Raw genomic sequence first — 20,000 nt, forward strand, 5'->3', positions numbered from 1 at the left:
GTGGAAACCAAAAATGGAGAAATACTGTTAGCTTTCATACTCTTTGTCTAACAGGAGTGTTGGGGATGGGGAGGAACATTCAAAATATAAATTCAAGATAACTGAATTTGCACTTACCCTTGCAAATCGCCTAATACTGGCTTTTTTTTTTTGATAGGAAAGATAACCATGAAAAGTGAAAGAAAAAAAGGAGAGGAAAATGCATGTTTGTGCGAGATTGATAGACAAAGCAAGAGAACAGTAAACGTCAATACAAGCCAGTATCCCATGCAGTGAAGTAATTCAGAATGAGGGGAAAGAAGCAAGGAAAAATGCTTTTATTCCCACTTCATAAGCAATACAATTTCAWTTTTGTGCAGAGAAGTCCTGGAACTATTTTTCCAGTAGGTGCATATCCCAGAYGATTCCATGGTTTCATTCAAATAAATGGGTCAAAGTCTGATCTGCTGAATCAGTGGGAATTCTGTGATTTTTTTCATCATTATGCTCAAAGCAATAGGACATAGCCAGCAACAGGCTTCCTGTATGATCCATCAGATGCCTATCCATTAGGAGAAAAAGATGAGAAGCCTTTATTACTGCAGTGAGTGCCTACAATCTTTGATCTGTGATGTCAAAAACATTTCTGCAGTTCTCTCTGGTGAGCAACCAAAAAAAACCTCAACTCTTTTCACTTGCAGAAAAAGACATAGTAACCATTATGTAAAAAGGCTAACATTCACTTGGAAATTACTAATGAAAAAAACTTAGCATTTCTGCTTAGATGTAAAATACATACCTTACTTGAAAAGACTGTTTTTTTTCACATGCATTTTTTTCATTTACACTATGACTTTGAAGTACACTGTCTGTTTGCCGTTCAGCTGAACAGGGAATATTACTCTGTTCATTATGTCCAGTAGAAGCATTTATTGGATTCACAGTCTTCAGTATTTCATTCTGTAGTGGTAGAGAATTTGGAGGTGGAGCAAGAATCCAGCCATTTGACTTACAGGTTAAGCGTGGATAACCTACTTTATATGTTTTTTCCRTATGATTTTTGGGGTCACTAGTACTCACTTCATGGTATTTTGATGCATAAATACTAGCTTCTGAAGATCTGTCAATAAATATTTTTCTTTGTACTCTTYCCTGTATTGAAAAATGCTAGTTAGTGACTATAATGAGATCTATAAAATATTAAGTAAACTCAGTAAGATTAATTAGGATACGCCAATATAACTCTGAAGGTAAAACAAAYTCCTCAGCACCTCAAAAACCCCAGACTGAGTTGAGAGCTAACAACATAGCAAGGCTTTTGGAGTTGAATATACAGAAGCTGAAGGGAGTGGTTATCAAGTGGCAGTTCCAGTTTGAAGCAATGGATTTGGTACTAGTACAGAACAGCTAATTCAATCTTAATTTTTAGAGGTAAGTAAATCAGAAACTTGTTATTCTACCCCCAGAGATACCGACTAATTACACAACAGAAGGAAATAAAACTTGATGTTCACATTTGTCCATAAGGTACAATTGTTACAGTTGTACACAGTCATTTCTTGCATGCAGATGTTRAAAGTTAAAGATTCAAAATATGTATCAGATTTAAAAAAAAGTCTAGTTTTGCAGCCTAAATGATATTGATTTTATGGAAAGTCTCATTTTATAATAGGCTAAAATGCTTCATTAAAAAATGCAGAYGGCTGCATTTTCCAATTGCCCAGCATACTTCTAGCCTAGTACAATACACAGTAATGACAAATTTAAAAATTAGAGGATGTAGTTTCACGTCCATCCRGTGTTTTCCTTACTYTTCTAGCTCACACTGAAATTATCTTAAAAGTTCACTTCCTATTTCTCTTTAAACTCTGGATAGATCTGCTTAGTTTTATTCTACTTGTTAAACAAGCCAACCTCATCACGTTCTTTTTCAATCAAGTTTATTCTGTGTAAAATTTCTTTTGCTTTCTTCCAGTAGTCTTGTAGAGTTCTTTCTCTTCTTTGCACATCCACTTCCAACTGTTCTGCATTGTTCGTATTTAATGAATTCTCATTTATTTTCAGGGACAATTGTTCAGCTTTGTAAATTATAAAACAAAATTAATACTCCAAATCAAATACCTTAATAATATTTATTACATTTTAGTATCCTGAGGGACAAGCCCCCCCCAAGTAATTTATATAGCAAAATGTAAGTTTAACAATTATATCAATTATTATTAAGATATTTACATTTAACTGCTCAGACATTTAAAATACAAACTGCTGTCACAAGTGTCATGTTCCACCTCATTAATTGCTGAGCTTGTTTATTGCAAGTTGTTTACAATACTTTACCACACACTTAATCCTCATTCAGCAGGTCCTTTCCCAGTATAGATCTGTTTGTTTTTTAAGCAAGCCTCCATAYTGTCGGCCATTGAGAAGTACAATCTCCTCAATCTTAACATCCAAATAAAACTCCCAGATAGACTTTTACTACAGAAAGGTAGATAATTTTTTTTAAGCACTATTTAGCAATTACATAGTATCTTCTAGTGCTGTAGGGATTAAAGGAAAAGGTATTTTTCTGTATTATCTGCAGTATTGTACAGTTATCTAAAGAACCTTGAGCAGCATGCTTCAAAATACATCATACTTCAGAAATTAAGATGGATATTTTTTTCACTACTGCACAGTAATTGCAGTCATGGTGATTATTGGCTTGGTCTCAATGTACAATGATACATATGTGTAAATGGAATGCTAACTGAATGTGATAGTTTTAATATTCTRCACATGATTTATTGCTGTGAAAGCCTTTAAGAACTGGCTCTACATACCTGGGTTATACAGATATAGTCTTACAACATTCTTGAATTTTACAACTTTTCTTCCCCTCTAAATGCCATGATTATTTAATTGTGGTAAATATGCTACAGTTCTGCAGAAAAAAACGTATTTGTGCACACAGCATTACAAAGCTGGTACACTTTAAATTATTTGGAAAAATCAACAGAACTTAAATATGGAGAATAACTCATCTAAATTTCAAGTAACAACAGTAGGCTTACTCATTTGTTTGCAGTTTTGCAGCACAAAAGTAGCAGCTTTGTTTAGTTCCTCATCCTGAGACTCAGTTAACACTTGAATCATAAGTGGAAGACCATTGTTCTTAAGCAGTTCATACTGGTTTTCTTCTAAAATAGGAAGTGGTAAAGGATTATAGGTCAGATTTAAACTCATGCACATTTAATAATCCTACAGTAACTTTATAGACCAAAACCTGTTTTTTCTGACCTTCCGTGAAAGTTACTCATTTTTCTTATGGATTTCAAGATATGGAAATATGGAAATATCAAAAGCTGAAAGTTTATCTTTTGCTAAACAGCAATAAAATCAGGGCTTTAATCCAGGCCTAATCTGTTCATCCATAGACAAGAAAAGACACTTCATGCTCATTATGCCTTTTTTTTTWAAAAAAAATTATGTTRTCATCTGCAGCATGTATTCATAAAATTGACAACTTTTCTAAAAAAAATGTTGTCTAAACTTGATAAAACAATCACATCTCATCTTTTATTGGTTCCTTTATTTTGTTCATGTTGACATTTTAAGAGAAACTTTTCCTGCGTAGGATAATCACATTTATATTTGAAAGACTTTTGCTATTAAACAAAGCACTTTTTGCTTCAATCAATTCTTCATGAAATGGAGTTTTTAAAGTTTAAGTCATACAACTTACTGAAGCTAATTACTGAACTACTTATTGATGTTTCAAGGATGATGATCAATCAGGGTTTTAGAACACTTTTTGATGTGCTTCTGACCATACATGAGAAAAGACAGCAGCATAAGTAATAATGGTCAGTGTATTGCAACTTCACATTGTTTTGCTTTTACTGGCATGAAGTACCAACTTAAGTGTTATGTCTTCAGCAAATGTGCTTGAGCTAGCCCTGAGGAGCATGACAAAAACACTACAGGTTACTTGCTGCTTGTGTTTCTCGAAAAACAACACTATTAAATAGATTTTTTWAAAAAATAACAGCAATGTAATCACTGCACAGAAGCTGTATATATCAAAGGCCATTAAAATAAAGCTCTAAGATTTGTGTGGTATGTAGGTAGTTTTCAGGACTGAATTAATTTTACCTTGTAATACCTAAAGACAGTTCTGAATTTTTATAATATTCAACTTTAAGCTCTTGAACATACTGTGTGTTAATAGCTCTTAAAGTCTAAACATGGAACATTCTAGAAAACTTTTCTTCAATATTAAATTATTTAAAAGAACTTTCCCGTAAGTTCTAAAATTAAATGGAATGACAAAAATGATGCATTTTAACCCTAAAATTAGTAAAAATAGAAAAAAAGAAATCTTACCACAAACTTCTGTACAGTGTCCAATTGTTAGAATAACACTAACTTTTTCTCCTGTATCCAGAGTGTCATTAGGCAGCAGCTTCAGTAGCTCTGACACAGTGTGATACTTTGCCAAGACAACACCCATTGTAGCTATTACATTGAAAATAATTGAAGAAAAATAAAAAATAAACTAGACAGGAAGTATATAGGTACCATCCAAGTATGAAATCCTTCCTTCCCCTCTCCTGGAAAGTCTCTACAGATTTCTAACAGCTTCAAGACTGCACAGTCTTCCCCCTGCCATCCTCCCTCCTCTCCCCTCACCCCCTTTAAGGTTAACGCTCTCCTGGTGCAGTAATTCTGCCCATGCTACTCCCCMAATGCAACACTGCTCCTCCCCCTGCCCCCCAGGCTGCCTTAWATAGAAATGTGGTAGAAGGTCTTATAAAGAAGAGCTTTGCAGCATTTAAGGTTTGCAGATCCGTGCAGAGTTTTTTCATACCCTTTGCCAGCTGAATACTGCAAACGAGGGTAGAATAASACTTGATTCATAGGATATCTGCCACAAAGATAGCTAGGAATGTTTCTGATCAACAGACCTGAAAGGAAACAACCTCTTCCTGAAACTGGGAACATCACTGCTATGATTACATATTGAATGCTTATCCTATCATAGATCCACTTCTGTGAAAAAAGGTTCTACACCAGGTGTATCTCTTAATTCTGAGTGAGCTCTTAAGGCAGAAGTGTCCAAGATTCTGTTTTGTTGGCCACGTGCCGTTTCATCAGGCTCACAGATTTCTCAAAACCTTCTGATGGAATGAAGACCTCCTTAGGCTAGTACGCAGATATACCACGAGCTATATTCACATGCCACATTTGTTTAGCTCAACAGCTGAGTTAAAGCCCCCTAAAGCTCATAAAGCTTATTAGCTTAGACACAGGGCTACAGAAGTACAGTTCTACAACTCCAGGAGCCAAACTGACCTCAGTGTCCAATTCTTAGCTTTATTTGCACAAAACTAGCTCTGATATCTTACTTTCGATTCTCAGTATGGTTTRTATTTCAGTATCTATGTTTATTTTAGTCACAACGGGGAAGCAGCCCACCTCAGATGCCAGTGTACTGAATCACTCCCACTATGCGAGTCTGAATCTTAACAATACTGCAGAATAGCATGTATTTGGAATGTATATAACTTGCCTTTTATCACCCATTCATATTACTTTGCCTCCAAGGCTAGACACTTAACAACTGCAGTTTAAAAATAATACATATAAAAATGTTAGGGGTCCTTTCACTTACAGTCATTAGCAATGCAGGCATCCAGTGTCTTTGTTACTACTACTGCAAGTTTTGTGCTCGAGTAGCTCATATACGAATCATGCATCAGCTTGATGAGAACCTTAGCTAATGTATCCAATCCTCTAACAGAAGCAAAGTACTTCTGTACATATGCTTGATTAAAAAAAAAAAGTGAATTAAGTCATTTATCTAGTTGCTTTAGCATTTTATTACTTAGGCTCATCATGATTTTTGTATGCATGTATTAATCATTCCATTTCCATTCATATAAGATAAATGAAGTTGGATATGTGTTAATTTTGAGCAATTTAGTAATATTTATAACAGGAAATGCACAGCCCTAAYACATGCATACTAATGGCAAACATTATGCCCAAGTTCTACTTAATTTCAATCATTTTCAGAAATATATTAATGACTTTATTTCTAAAATATTTCTAACCAAAATGTCTTCCGAACAGTTTTACATACTTCGCTAAACTGTAACCAGTAAGGCTGTGAAGTTAAGCACGATCTAGGGTAAGTAAAGACAGTGGACTCTACCTCTCAGAATAAGTCATCAGAACAGAACATGAACTTACAGAGATGGGCAAAAAGAAACCATGCATTTAACTGCAGAAGCATACTGTTACAAAAGAAAAATTGTTCAAAGCCTGAGCTGTACTTACAGTTATTTGCAACTGTGAGTCCAACAAATGAACAGATAGGACGAACTATCTCAGGCTCTATGCAACTTTCTAGCCACTCTTTTGCGTATGAAAAAACTGAACAGCACATGTTTTGATTATCTTCTGGGAAAGTAAAAAACAATAAATAACCCCAATCCAAGTGTAATATGCTGTTTCACTTGAACAATAAAAACTGTTGCTGCTTTTGAAAAACATTTTGAACTCTCTTCAGACGATAATAAATGTAGGGATTTTAATATTTACCATTTTGAGGATTATTAACACAGGCACAAAGAGTACTGCAGACTGAAGACCACAGCTGATAGCACTGATTAATATTTTCATCTGACAGATTAATCTCAGATATGGAAAGAGTTGTTCTGTTAAGAAACACAAAGCAAGTAAGTTCTAAATAATCCATCATTGTTCTGTCTTAATTGTTACTGTGCTTGTTTACCTGAATAACTGTAGCAGAAGACCAATGCAGCCTGTTTCTCTGACATATGTTTGCCCATTTTCTAAAAATGAACACATACCAGAATCAAAAGAAATGTGCAGCTTGGAACAAAAGCTTAATATGCAAATTTAATTTACGTATTTYCATTTCCTAAGTGCACACATCCGGAAAAAAAATCCAAATCCAAAACCAAACTGATAAAAATGTTCTATTTATTTCCATATATTTAAAATTTTCTGTAATTTTTTCAGAAATGACTGGTTTACATCATACGTTTTGAAAATCTGTTACATTCTTTAGAAATAAAATACTTTCTGCTACAGCTACTTTTCTGCTCAGGAACTCCAACTAATGAATGATCTACTTACATACTTCAAGTTTAAGTACACATCATCATTAATCTTTATATATTAACCTTATCAGAACATTAGTGTTCCAAATTTCTGTAATGTAGATTGACAAACAAAACCAGAATCACAATTTAAAACTTGATTGGAGTTATAAACACACACACGAAAAAACAAACTTACTATTATTTGAAACTAGTACTAAGATGACATAAACAGACATCCTTTTCAAATTCACACCAGAATCTTTGTTCATTAAAAATGAAATAAGATCTTCAAATAATGCAGGAGTACACAAAGTCTGTTGACAATAAACTGAAACAGAAAATAAAAATATTAAGTCCAAAAACCATTTACAATTTTTAACTATTTCCATAATAAAGAACTAGAGTTGCAGTATGTTGTGAATGGAGCCTACATGGTGATATAGAGGGACTTAGGGTTTCTCTGTAGTCAAACCTGAACTATGCTGGCTCTAGATAAAATTTAAATCTGAGTCATCATGCCTATTAACAAGGAACTGAAGTAGTACATCTACATTATTATAAAGATATGCTGTCTATACAAATCCTGAGGAGCAGGAACAGTCAAACCAATGACGGATTTCTCCAAGTCTGGGACTAGTGAGTGAAGCTATATTTAAAACACCTTTATTGCCTCTCACTCAACCTAATATTCTTGTAATCYAACTTTTGATGGAGAAAACCAAGAAGAGAAGACAATGCATAAGCAGAAGTAGTAAGATGTGATAACTCAGAAATAATAAATAATATTATTTATTATTACCATTACTTTCTATTATAATTCCTAATGTAAATAAAGCTGCTTCCTTCACTATGCAATGAACACTTGACTTTGCAAGGTCATTTATAAACATCAAACCACCAATTTCTCGAAAATATTCGCTTGCTTCACCTACAGCAAACAGAAGAAACAAAGAACAAAAATTAAAATATTCCTTTTTTCTATGTAAAATTAAGATCTTCCAAGATTTTATACTTTTAAGTCTTAATGTTTAGARGTAATTATTTTTTTAAAGTGACAGCCAACTCCTTAACATATATTGCAAAAAGTAAAYGATTATATTGTTTCTAAGGGAAATATCCTTAGGATAAAGTGATTCTTACTGTTTTGTTGACAGATTGAATAAATAGTTATCAAAGCCTCCTTCTGAGACACAGGGCAGTCCATCTGGTATTTAAGGCATTCAAGCAGTAAGTTCAGATCTGTCTTCACATCTATAAGGGTAAACACAGAAAACTTACAGAAAGTGTTGTATTTTCTTTATATTAGTGTATTCTGTATTGCACTAAGCATGGCACAAAAATGTATTACGACTTTTAACAGGAAAAGACTAACCAGAAAGAGCTGTACCTCTTCTATTCTTCTAAAAGTACAATAACCTACCAATATCCCTCTCCATTGAAGGTGATTTCCTTTGTTATTCCCTCTCTAATATTTCCAGCCTTTAACTATTCGTAATTTATTAGTAACTGTCATGTAAGTTATTACATTCTCCTAAGGCCAAGTATTCACGGAATAGTACAGAAGTATGAAATTATTCAGAGTGAAGACAATTGAAAAATCTGAGTGAACTGAAAGAGAATCTAYTGAAGGAAAAGGCTAAATGGCAAGGTTCTCCATGTAATATTCAGTTACAGAAGACCAAATCACTTATCACAACAGCTAGCACCATGAATCAGGTTGTTAGTTTGTAAGTTAACCGAAACATTTTTAAAATCCTTCTGGGTATCCATATACATCCCTAGGTTTGTAAACTGCTTTGAAAAATCTGTTTCTTAGTCTTTTGGGTTAAACAAAAAGACTTAAAAAATGATTTGCAAACTTGGCAAAAATAGATACTGTATTTTTTAAAAACATCTAAGGTTTTGTTTTCATAAAAGGAATTAAACAAGAAAAATGTGCCTAAATATTAGCAAGAGGTGACTTTCTGTAGGTTTTATTTACTATTTGAAATTTTGTCATTAGATTTGTCTCTTATCTATCCCAATACAGAAACCAGAAATACAGCAAAAAGGAAAAGAACATTTCTCCAGTAGTTCACCATCATGATAGGTCTATCAGTCTGATAATATTACATTGAATGGATTCAGAAAATGACAAGTGATTTCAGGAATCTTACCACACTGTGTTTTCTGCACCTTTTGATTTTCCATTTCTGGTTGTATCCCTGTTCTTATTCTACAATGGCAAGGAAAAAAAAYATTTTCTCTACTGTTTTAAAACAGCACTGTTTACGATGTCATACACAAATCATTTTTCTTAAAATATACTCTTCTCATTTCTCTGGTTTTACACTAATATCTCACACACATGTAGAGTTTCATGTGCTGTACTGCAAATATTTCCTTTGGAAATAAAATATGTTATAGGAGTAAACTGTAACTACTGCATTATCATACCAAGTTTTGAAAGTTAAAATTTTGCAGAAATKGAATCAATTTCATACTATATCATCTCATTGTGGAGCACAGAAGAAAAAACACACACACCACACAGACTCTGCAATTAATGTGTCTGAATGTATTATTTATCACAATGATCGACTCTAATTTTCCTTTGAAGTGGTCTTTTCTATCAGCCAGTATACAGCAGGACCACTAAATAATTYTGTATCAAAAATGAAGTGTCTGAAATCCAGTATAACATTTTCAGCCTCCTACAGCTAACCTACAGCTATAATCACTATAGTGCAACTATTTTGTTTTATCAGTATGGAACAAAACCAGAAGATAACAGACATTAACAGARACATCAGTCATTCTTTAAGCTAAGAATTTATTTTAGCTAAGGAAATTATCACATTACATAGGTGAAAAAATGTACAGTAATGATTTTAGATAAACTTCAGAGCTAAATGTAGGTTTGGAATTAGAAAGATGGTTAAACTGTGTTTGAGGACCATATCCCTACAAGCACATTAGAATGAACTAACAGATAATCTCAAACCTGTCTACTCAAGTGCTAAATTATGCCTAAATTCATCATTTCATTTCCCTTAACCATACCCAAAGTCCCAAACATAAGGAGAGGTTGATGTGAGACTCACTGTAGCCTCTCAAGAACGATTTAGATCCAGGTAGAAACTAGAAAATATTGGTAAAAATAATTTAATAATGGATTATTTACCCTTTCTCAAAGTAAAGTCAAGTCTCAGGGAAATATCAGTGCCATCTTAACAAAAAGGAGCCAGTCCTGCTTTCCATTTAAAGCTTATGACTGACCCCATTTCTCCATGGCTTCCATTGGTTCAAAATACTCCATGTATTTCCACACAGTATCATGTGCCTTGAGAGGGAAAGGGGTTCATCTTCCTTTACTGTTTCAGAACTGATGATACATGCATTTCTCTCTCCCACATCTAACCACTGYGCAATGGTGGACAACCTGCAAGTCTTCCTCACCTCATCTGTGGCCCGACACCACTCTGCTAGCCGAAAAGAAACCATATGAACTACCTATGTASTCTTTAATAGAAGTAAAGCTTAACAAATTAGTTCAATTTTAGAGTCAATTTCATTTTCAATGAAGATTAATCAAATATATTTTACACAACTAAAAAGCCTTTCATATAAATAATCTTGCAGAAAGAAGTGTCTTGACTTTATTACTTGTTAACTGCATTTTTTTTAAGACACACAAAACATACACAAAGCATTTATAAACTAGCCCACAGTAAAATGGAAAYAGCTCAACTCTGTTTTATCACATGGCTAAATTAACAAATAATAGAATCTGCTGCAACAGATTTTTGGAAAAGACTGCATATAAAAAATTAGATTCTCTTCGTTATCAGTTACATAAAGTAACTCAAGAGCATCCTCCTCAAACCTCAAAAAAACCAAAAACCACAAACCTCTTTTAGGTACAGATGTATTCATCTTTCTGTTAAGCAATATTATAACACACGGCTTGAGCATTTGGAAATAAGGTAACATAGAGGTTAGGGGAGCTCACCTAGGGGATGAAGGTCCCAAGTGAGGCAGAGCCCGGGCTGCACCTGCCACTCAGCTCCAGCACGCACCCCTAAGCAGTGCGCCAAGATAGAAAGGGTGGACCTCAGGTTTACTTTTTCTAACATCCAGTGGTCAAATACTGACCTATTATGTTGGAACAAGTCAAGATTGTCCATTGTCCTATTGAAATTTAAATTTAAAATGCAAACAAGGATATGCCTGCTAACTTTTGAGAAATACGCTGTTCAGTGCAATGGACTTTTTAGCCTTCTAGTACTATTTTAGCATTCATCCCATTCATCCTCTTTCTACTCAAGTGATCCATATATGATTTATGAGTTCAATTTCAAAGCTGAACCCTGAAGGACAGTATCTCCAGATCATTCCAAAAGAATATATACAAGATAAAAAAGGAAAAAAAAAAAAAAAAAAAAAAAAAAAAAAAAAAAAACACACACACACACAATCACAACACACTGCAAATCAAATTGCAGAAGCACCCTTCTGTCAGCCTCTCTCGAGGCTCTCGGCAGACAGGAAACACCCCATGGATTAGCTCCCTTTTGACTCGGCTGCCACGCAGCACGAGCAGCTCTGGTGAACTAGGAAGGCGACAGTCCTGCCGCCCTCCCTGCCCCGCCTGGATGCCGCAGCACCCACCTGCAGGCGTGAGGAGAGCCGAGCGCAACCCCGGCGGAGCCGCAGCGCCCGCAGCCGCCTCAGGCGCGCCGCTGAGGGGAGGCGGCGCGGGCAGCGACGCGCGCTCCCCTCCGCCCGCGCGGCCGTTAGGCGCTCGCTGCGCCGCCCCCTCAGGCGCCACCACACGGCCGGTTTCGCGGGGCCCGCGCGGGGGGCAGGTACAGGCAGCGCAGGAACCGCAAACACGACTTTTCCTACCCTTCTCCAACGCTTCGTAAGCTTCTCCCTCCCCCTCCCCAACCTGAGYAGTAGCAGCTTATAGGAAATGTGAAGTTTTGTAAAATTCATCTCTGCCACAATGCCGGCAGACCATTTAAACAGGTAAAACAGTAAATAGTACTTACCATTCCAAMGAACAGCTGCTTATTTTCTTTCAAAAGTGAATCAGAAAATTTTACAGTAAAAAAATCAGCATTTGGTATGATTTTATTTGTCCTCAGCAAAAAATATGATAAAATTGTTACAAATAAAGGAAAATGATTTTCAGATAATACAGAACAGTCCAGTCTGTGGCAAAATGCCACAGTAATAATATTTACAGGACACAGCAGCACAGCCTGGTGGCAACAAATGTGATATAGTTATTCTACAGCTGGAAAGTCATTGATGTCTGTGACATTCCACTGTAAATATACGTGTTGTTAAAAATTACAAACTGCCCTGTAATGACTTTGATAACTTCCTGAGCAGCAGCTCCTATAAAAAGAAAGAAAAAAGAAATTAAAAGAACATAGAATAGAGTTAGCAGGTCATATTTTAAAACCAGTAAAATATTTCCACCTAGAACTTAATACACTAAAGTTTGGACAAGGCTTGCTACAAGTCCAGGGTAAAATGCTTTTTACTACTTGCTAATACAAAGCAGTCTCAAGAAGCTTGTTGCTTCAAAAGTTAGCTTCACATACATTTTGCTATATATGCTTTCTATATATTGTAAATCATAGAATTGGTAAGGTTGGAAGAGACCTCTGGAGATCATCTAGTCCACCCTCAAGCAAGTGGCCTGTATGGGGATCGGACCTGCGACYTTGGCATTATTAGCACAATGCTCTAAGCAACTGAGCTAATATCCTCTCAAAACAGGCAAAAAATTGTAGAAATTTGTGTGTCTGCATAAAAAAATTGTTACCTTTCTAATAACAAACTGAAGAGCTCAATTAAGAGTTACATACACTTAGTTTTCCCCCTTTAAACTATAAAAAGTCACTTCACTGTGATCCCTGTGCTGCTGCAACATGTAGTATTTTGTAATTTCTTCAAAACAGAAGTTATCTTTACATGTATTTCTAAAGCACTCTACTTACCAAATTTTGCTTAACCATAAAAAAAAAGAAAACCTATATCCATATAACATTCAGCACTGCACCCAGCCAAATTATAGTAGTAGTTTAAACTAATACTTAAATTATCTATTGGTACCTTATTTTTAATCCCTGCAAGCTGAATTAAGAAAAAAATCAAGGCTATCACTATCTAACAGAGAATTARCATAAAATTAATTAAAAATACATCTCTATTTAAGTTAACATAACGTATTTAATATTACTACTTTGTTTTAAGCAGCTATTTGCCAATTTATATATTCTTCTAAAGCTGCTGTAACTGTTCACTGAGGTTTTTCCATAAGTTTATATAGCTTCCTTCACTGACCTCAAGTCCTAGTTATGTMCAGTTTTCTACATACTATAGGAGGCCAGGTCTGGAGAAAAGGGAAAGATTTTGTTCTAATGCTATCTTTGACACCAGCCTGYGTTCACTGGCTTTTTTTTCCTGACACTACAAAGGAATTAAAATAGCGAGATACCAGTTCAAATATGGCATTGCTACAGGTTGTTTGTTTTCAASGGAACCTTAGAAACACAGTGACATTCTTACCTCCCATGAATGCAGCAATAGCATGTGGCTCAGCAGCTCCATAGCGACAACTGGACAGTAGAGTAACAATTAGTATTTTCAGGTCAGTTTTACAGACAAAGTGAAGTGACAATTATCCTAACAGCACTTACAATTCATGAACATAGTCATCCTTCACTACTACAGACAACCCATGTTCTTGTAGAAAACCAGTGAGGCAAGATTTCAGTTTTCCAATATCATCTTCTACCTGATAGTTGTAGACACCTAAAAATTAAGTTATTAACTGTTTCATCACATGAGTGTAACATCATATTCAAAATTAATGGGTTTAAGTGCCAATGTATGTATTTTATAAGGTACTTCTAAGGTGATTAATATAATAAACTTGTAATACTAAACAATATATTTAATAAATATTTCTACTGATGGTATTCATGGTAATTACTGCATAGCTGAATTAACTCACATCAGTGCTATCAATACAGACAAATTCCTGAAGTTTCCAAAAAGAACTTTTCACTTTAACTTCTACACTAGTCACATATTAACACAGAAACAAATATTTAATCTATAGTTTATACCTAGTATCATGATACTTAGATTTGTTGTATTTCTTATAATGACATATCTAACCGGTGCTAACTTACCTGGGTATCTACCATGCTGCTTATAAAATCTATCTACAGCTCGTAGCATTAAGTACAGAACTATTTCATTGTCTGGATTATCCATATTGGAAACTGAAAAACAAGTAGAAAAGTTTAGCTGGTACAGATGAAATGTTAAAAAGAGAGATTCAATTATTTTTTTTTGAAAAAAAAAGAAAAATCAAATATTTCCCATGTGCTTAAATTGTAAAAACTTCTGATATCTTTTCTGCAGGAAGCAGGAATCTTAAAAAAGGGTAGACTCTCAGTTGAGTCAACTGTCAAATATACAATTTTGAATCCAGAGGGTACATGACAAAAAGATGCATGTATTTTATAACACTCAGTAAGTGAAAAATACATACATGATTCAACTTTGCCAGCTGCTAGAACTTTAAATAAGATATTTCATTAGTGATATGGTTTTACCATGCATGCTTTATATATTTAATTGTAATGACTGTAATTATACAATGGATTAAGTTAAGACACAGCTCAATATTTTCTAGATCTTTGGGTTCTGAAAGAGACCAATACCGTTTCTCAAATTTTTGCTCAYGTGAAAACATCTTTCCAGTTCTCTCAGAAATAACTGAGATACAAGAAAGTTTAAAGAAAAACAGAATATTTTTGGCTACATAGTATCAAAATAAAAGCTGTACGTGAAAAACTGGAACACACATTAATCTATAAAGTCATTTTTGAAATTTCAAAATAAAACCAAATCCAACATTCTAGATTTACTAAAACTACATATCTAGAATACTGTTGATGCCAAATTATAAAACTGCATATTGAAGTAGACCATACAATATACAATTCTTTTTGATCACAAAACCATCCAAATTGAAAATGCAATTCAAGTATGTACAAAAAAGRAGTACTTACTAATCTCATCCTTGTTAAAAGTGTTTAAACCATATTCTTCAGACAGAGACCTACATCGTACTACTCGAAGAAATGCTGAATTGCTGCCTGAGCAGAAAGTGCAGAAAGAAGAACATTATCTACTTGAAYGCATCACTGATTACTAACTACGTGTCTATCTCTCTGATTTGTTAAACATCAGACTAAAACTTATCATGGAGAGTTTTGTTTAACACTTTTCCATTTCTTCTAGTAGCTCAAAGTAATAAATTCTATTAGATTGCATTCAGATCTATGATCACGAGTATTTCAGCAAAACATTTACTTCTAGAATCTAAACGTATCTGTTCTGTTAGCATAAAAACTCACAATGTGTGACTCTCCTTTATAGCATTCACGGATCACAGCCATCATCTTCATGTTTTCCTCTTCCATGCTACAAATGAACACGGGTTCTCTTTATCCTCACCTGTGTCTAACACTGTCTCACATACTCTCAGTTAATATTCTAACAGTGCAGCTACAAGCAAGAGGTTCTCTACTAGTGTCAATTGTACGAACCAAACCAATGAACAGCTATTAACAAGGCAYTCATAAATGAGGAGCTCTGTAAGGTTCTCAAACTGCAGCAAAAAAATCCACCAAAGTAGGGGCAATGTGCTCTGGCCTACCTGCTTAGAGGCAAATTTTCCACTTGCGTGGAGACTCACAGTGGAGTCAGACAGCTGCAAGGACACGTGTACGTATCCATAACAGACATGAGTTGTACTGSCTCCTCATTTTACTTTTAAGACTGCAAAAAGTTTACTGAGCTTGCATTATAGTCGGTATCACAAAATGGGCAAAAGTGATTACATACTAATCACAAAGTAGAGGATATCTGCTTTTTGGACCTGAAGAAATATATCTTTTTAAAAGCTTTATTGTTGTGTTTAAGGCATATGGAATTATCTGCAACCAACAGCCTTCATGAACAGAGATGCTGAACACCTGCAACCTCCACTGAAGATGGGAAATCCAAGATACTGGGAGATATTGAGCACTTTGAAAAATTCAGATATACAGCTGTTGATTAATAAATATGTTATAATTCAAAAATTCTCAAGTATTTCATCATTTGCGTAAAAACAGCCACAGAATCCAAGTATACTCACAGAGCAACTTTAATTCTCTTTCTGAAATAGACTCAGGTGCCTAAAAGAAAGAATATACTTGTTTCAATACAAACAATTATCAGAGAATGTTTTCCAAGATTAAAGATCTCACTGAAATAACYATGCCTTCTTCTAACAAAAGGTGTTAGAAATTGTAACTAGTATATCCCTCTACACCTATATCCCTTTACTTTCATTTTATATTACCACATCAAAAGAGAGAAATAAAATAGATCATAGTGTTAAGTTACATCATTCTCTTAGAAAGTTCTAATTAAGCTTCCGCTCCTTGTATCTGGCTCATTTGGTTTGTTTCTGCATACATATTACAGAAAAATTTGTTTGTCAGAAATACTATACATTCGACCATACCTTGCCTAGCGACTGTAACAACTTAGCAGCATGGTTACCCACTGCAGCAATATCTTTCTTTGCCTTTTCACGATATCTGTTAATAATAAAAACATCCTTATTGATTACAGTGTAAAACTAACAATTTAAATTTGATATAGAAACTATTCCATTTTGTCTTGTATTAGAAAGACAAGATACAACCAACATGAATGGAAATGAGAAACCTCAAGAGCATGAATGTTCTTATTACCTCTTTATAACACTGTTCTGCAGAAGCTCTGAAATGTTTACTAAACTTGCAGTTTTTTTTAAACTGCATGCATAACAGTGTTCTTAACAACCAATTAATATCAAAAGGAGTATTATTACAAATAGAGGAAGGATATTAAGAAAACATTTCAGAACAAGTAGCTATTAGTACTTCCTTGGGCTTTTATTATATTTTTGCTTTTAATATAGATTTAACTATAGTACATTAATTTTGTGACAAACCATGGCAATGCAAACATCTGAGCAACACAGTATTTTGTGAAATTCAATTTAAGAGCTCATTTTGAGGAATGAACATTTGAAAATACTTACTGGGGAATTAAAACCTTATATTGTAATATTTACTTGGAATACAAACCAAAGTAGATAATGATTTTCAAGTTCAGGATTGAGAGTTATAAAATACRAATTTACAAGGGTATATTTATGCAAATGCAAGTGATGACAACTTTGGCAAAATAACAACATAGGTTCTTGGCCTTACTTTCATTTTATACAGCCTATCTTCCATGGAGAAGAAACAATCAAACTTTAAACATTTAACAGATTTATATTTTTATATCCATCTTTTCAATTATATTTGTAGCAGTTTGAGGAATATCTCTCTAAAACTACAGTTTTCATTTTCATTAGTTAACACTATTAAAGACATACAGTCCTTTTTCTAGCACAGATTACGTTTCAGAACCTATGGAGAAGCAAACAGAATCTGTTATAAACAACACTTCTGTACTGGAGCAAGAGTAAACCGGAGTCTACAAAACCTTCATTAGAATTGCGCAGACAAAGTCAAAGTCTTCCGCAAGAGACGGCCTCTTTTTTAAAGAGAAAAGGAGAAATAGGCAATCAACAGCAAAAAAGATATGTTAAGACTGCAAAGAGGTCTTTCTGGCCAAAATGCCAAGACCAAGATGCATAGCAGTGGTCATGCAGAGGTCATACAGATGATACATTATTGCAAGACGGCTTTCCTAAAATTTTGAACCTCACTGATGCTGTTCAGCATCTGCATTTAAGATGTTCATCCACTAACTCTTCATCCTTATCTGTCAAAAAAATCCCTTCAGGGGGGATTAATTAGAATTAAGTATACACCAGGAAACTAGAATTTCTACAGCCAGGTTGACACACATTTGGGGGACAAAAGGGCTATGTTTTTGGCATAGGTTCTAGATTGCAATAGCTGTGCTAGGGGATTACCTAAGCAGCTCTTCAATAGATTTAAAGTTAAGGAAAGTGATCACCTACARCCTAACCTTAGGAAATGGAGAGGTACGGAAGACTTAGATCCTCATTTCAAACAGCAGACAGCAGAAAGTAGGTGTAGCTCAGGCTGCAGTGCTATCCTCACATACTTTTTTCCCCCCCCCTCTAAAGGTTTCAAGGATTTTATCTATTTTGTGAGGTCTGAAGTCATCACTGTTCATTATCAATAATTAGTACTAAAGAAAAACTTGAATACTTACACATTTTGCAATTTGATAAATTTACTAGAATCTGCTATCATATCAGGAATAGTGCCCCGAACAGGTAAGCTTCCTTGCCCTTCATTTGCCACAAATTCCTTTACTGCTCGAGCCAAAATCCAAAAGGAGGACGACTGCAAATATACAACAGACAGTCATGTATACAAATGTTATTCATAACACTATTCTTACATTTAATAATCTTATCCTTACTTTCTCATTACCTGCTCTGTGAGATTGATGCAGCAGTCGTCATTAAAAATCTCTTCAATATACCTAGGAATCTATGAAAAAAGTTACGTCATGTTTGTATTTACTTGACTTTCTACTTCTTGAATTATTTCAATACTTATTACATAAATGATTCGATTCTGAGTGACCTCAAGAGTTTCAAATCAAAATAATCTCTTCTTAATCTTGTGTACTTGGACATATTTCAAATAGCATTGCCTGAAAGTAAGACGCACTTCTGATCAAGAAGAATGTTATGAACAAAATCTCATCTTATTTACCTCTTTRAAATGGAGGAGAGTTTATAAAGCAGTAGCAACATCAGTACAAGGTATTAACAATTCCAGTTGTCCATCATACCTGCCAGAGGTAAGGCAGCAAAAAAACAGAGAAAGCAAAGGGAAGCATGGACTGCAAAAGTGAACGGGTTCTGACTTTAACTGCTGCAGTTTAAAGTCTGGCACATACACTGAAAGACTCTTGATATCCTGGGACATGGACTGCAGTGGCTCAGATGTGAACACAAAGTTTTACCTGTTGCTTTCCTGGAATATTTAACTACTTTGACTAAGTATTAGCACAGTTCAAACAAAAATGGAATGCAATCTAGAAATGGCATAATAGAACATGCTTTCATCCTCACTAGCTAACTTAGTGTTAACTAGAGTAGCATCACGAATGACAGTGCTAAAGTTGCTTTAAAAAGTGAACTGGTGCAAGTATAGCTATAGTTTATGTTCCTCAAAGAAAAGCACAAGTCAATCCTAACTACAGTGAGCTATTACTTCATGATTTAAAAAAAAGAAAAAGAAAAAAGCAACAAGCTTCACTTTTAGTGTTTTCCAACTTGACCGTTTATAGAATTTCATTACATGCTTATTTAAGATGAAAATACCAAGTTTGATGCCCTAGAGTTCCCCTACTGCCCTTCACTTATTTACAGAAAGAATGTTGTAGCAATAGACTTTATATAGCACAACTTGATCTTTTACTTTCCAAGTTTCCCTCCTAATAATGTACTGAAAGCAGACATACACGTCACTGTCTGCTAGTTCAGTATAACTACAGCAAATCACTTACTGGATTTTCTTCTGTAAAGAAAAGCAGATCAATGAAACTAAATTTCTAAATGAACTCTGATCTAGTGAACTCAGATGTTGACTTGTTGYACACTTGAATTCAACACATTGATAGCAAATAGAGATTTGCCCTAAGCTAGAGCACAGGCTAATCCAGGCCTATTTTACATAGCAAGATTTAGATTTTAAAATCACACTACTCCCATTTTATGCAAATATACGCCTTGCATGTGCAATTCTTGTCATGTAAGTGTGAACAGTATGCTCTGAAATATGAAGCAGTTAATATTCCCAG

General features: G+C 34.6%; 2 protein-coding genes across 2 annotated transcripts in view; both read right to left on the reverse strand.

Annotated features, from left to right (window-relative positions):
* Positions 1–9,336, reverse strand: part of TERB1 (telomere repeat binding bouquet formation protein 1) — a 16,649-nt gene extending 7,313 nt beyond the window's left edge. Inside the window, exons 1-13 of the mRNA XM_085306451.1 lie at positions 9,248–9,336; positions 8,232–8,342; positions 7,891–8,019; positions 7,288–7,419; positions 6,758–6,818; positions 6,565–6,680; positions 6,301–6,423; positions 5,633–5,785; positions 4,345–4,476; positions 3,033–3,158; positions 1,877–2,057; position 1,223; positions 779–1,131 (exon numbers count right to left, since the gene is read on the reverse strand). Of these exons, the coding sequence (XP_085162577.1) occupies positions 779–1,131; position 1,223; positions 1,877–2,057; positions 3,033–3,158; positions 4,345–4,476; positions 5,633–5,785; positions 6,301–6,423; positions 6,565–6,680; positions 6,758–6,818; positions 7,288–7,419; positions 7,891–8,019; positions 8,232–8,342; positions 9,248–9,281 (1,652 nt within the window). The 5' untranslated portion in view covers positions 9,282–9,336. The remainder of the gene's footprint in view (positions 1–778; positions 1,132–1,222; positions 1,224–1,876; positions 2,058–3,032; positions 3,159–4,344; positions 4,477–5,632; positions 5,786–6,300; positions 6,424–6,564; positions 6,681–6,757; positions 6,819–7,287; positions 7,420–7,890; positions 8,020–8,231; positions 8,343–9,247) is intronic.
* Positions 9,337–12,188: 2,852 nt separating this feature from the next.
* NAE1 (NEDD8 activating enzyme E1 subunit 1) overlaps positions 12,189–20,000 on the reverse strand; it is a 17,973-nt gene continuing 10,161 nt past the window's right edge. Inside the window, exons 13-21 of the mRNA XM_085306482.1 lie at positions 18,620–18,679; positions 18,396–18,529; positions 16,678–16,753; positions 16,306–16,345; positions 15,173–15,259; positions 14,285–14,377; positions 13,787–13,901; positions 13,656–13,705; positions 12,189–12,476 (exon numbers count right to left, since the gene is read on the reverse strand). Of these exons, the coding sequence (XP_085162608.1) occupies positions 12,367–12,476; positions 13,656–13,705; positions 13,787–13,901; positions 14,285–14,377; positions 15,173–15,259; positions 16,306–16,345; positions 16,678–16,753; positions 18,396–18,529; positions 18,620–18,679 (765 nt within the window). The 3' untranslated portion in view covers positions 12,189–12,366. The remainder of the gene's footprint in view (positions 12,477–13,655; positions 13,706–13,786; positions 13,902–14,284; positions 14,378–15,172; positions 15,260–16,305; positions 16,346–16,677; positions 16,754–18,395; positions 18,530–18,619; positions 18,680–20,000) is intronic.

This window comes from Rhea americana, unplaced genomic scaffold, assembly GCF_003343005.1.
Source record: "Rhea americana isolate MKP2758 unplaced genomic scaffold, rheAme1 scaffold_24, whole genome shotgun sequence".
Lineage (NCBI taxonomy): Eukaryota > Metazoa > Chordata > Aves > Rheiformes > Rheidae > Rhea > Rhea americana.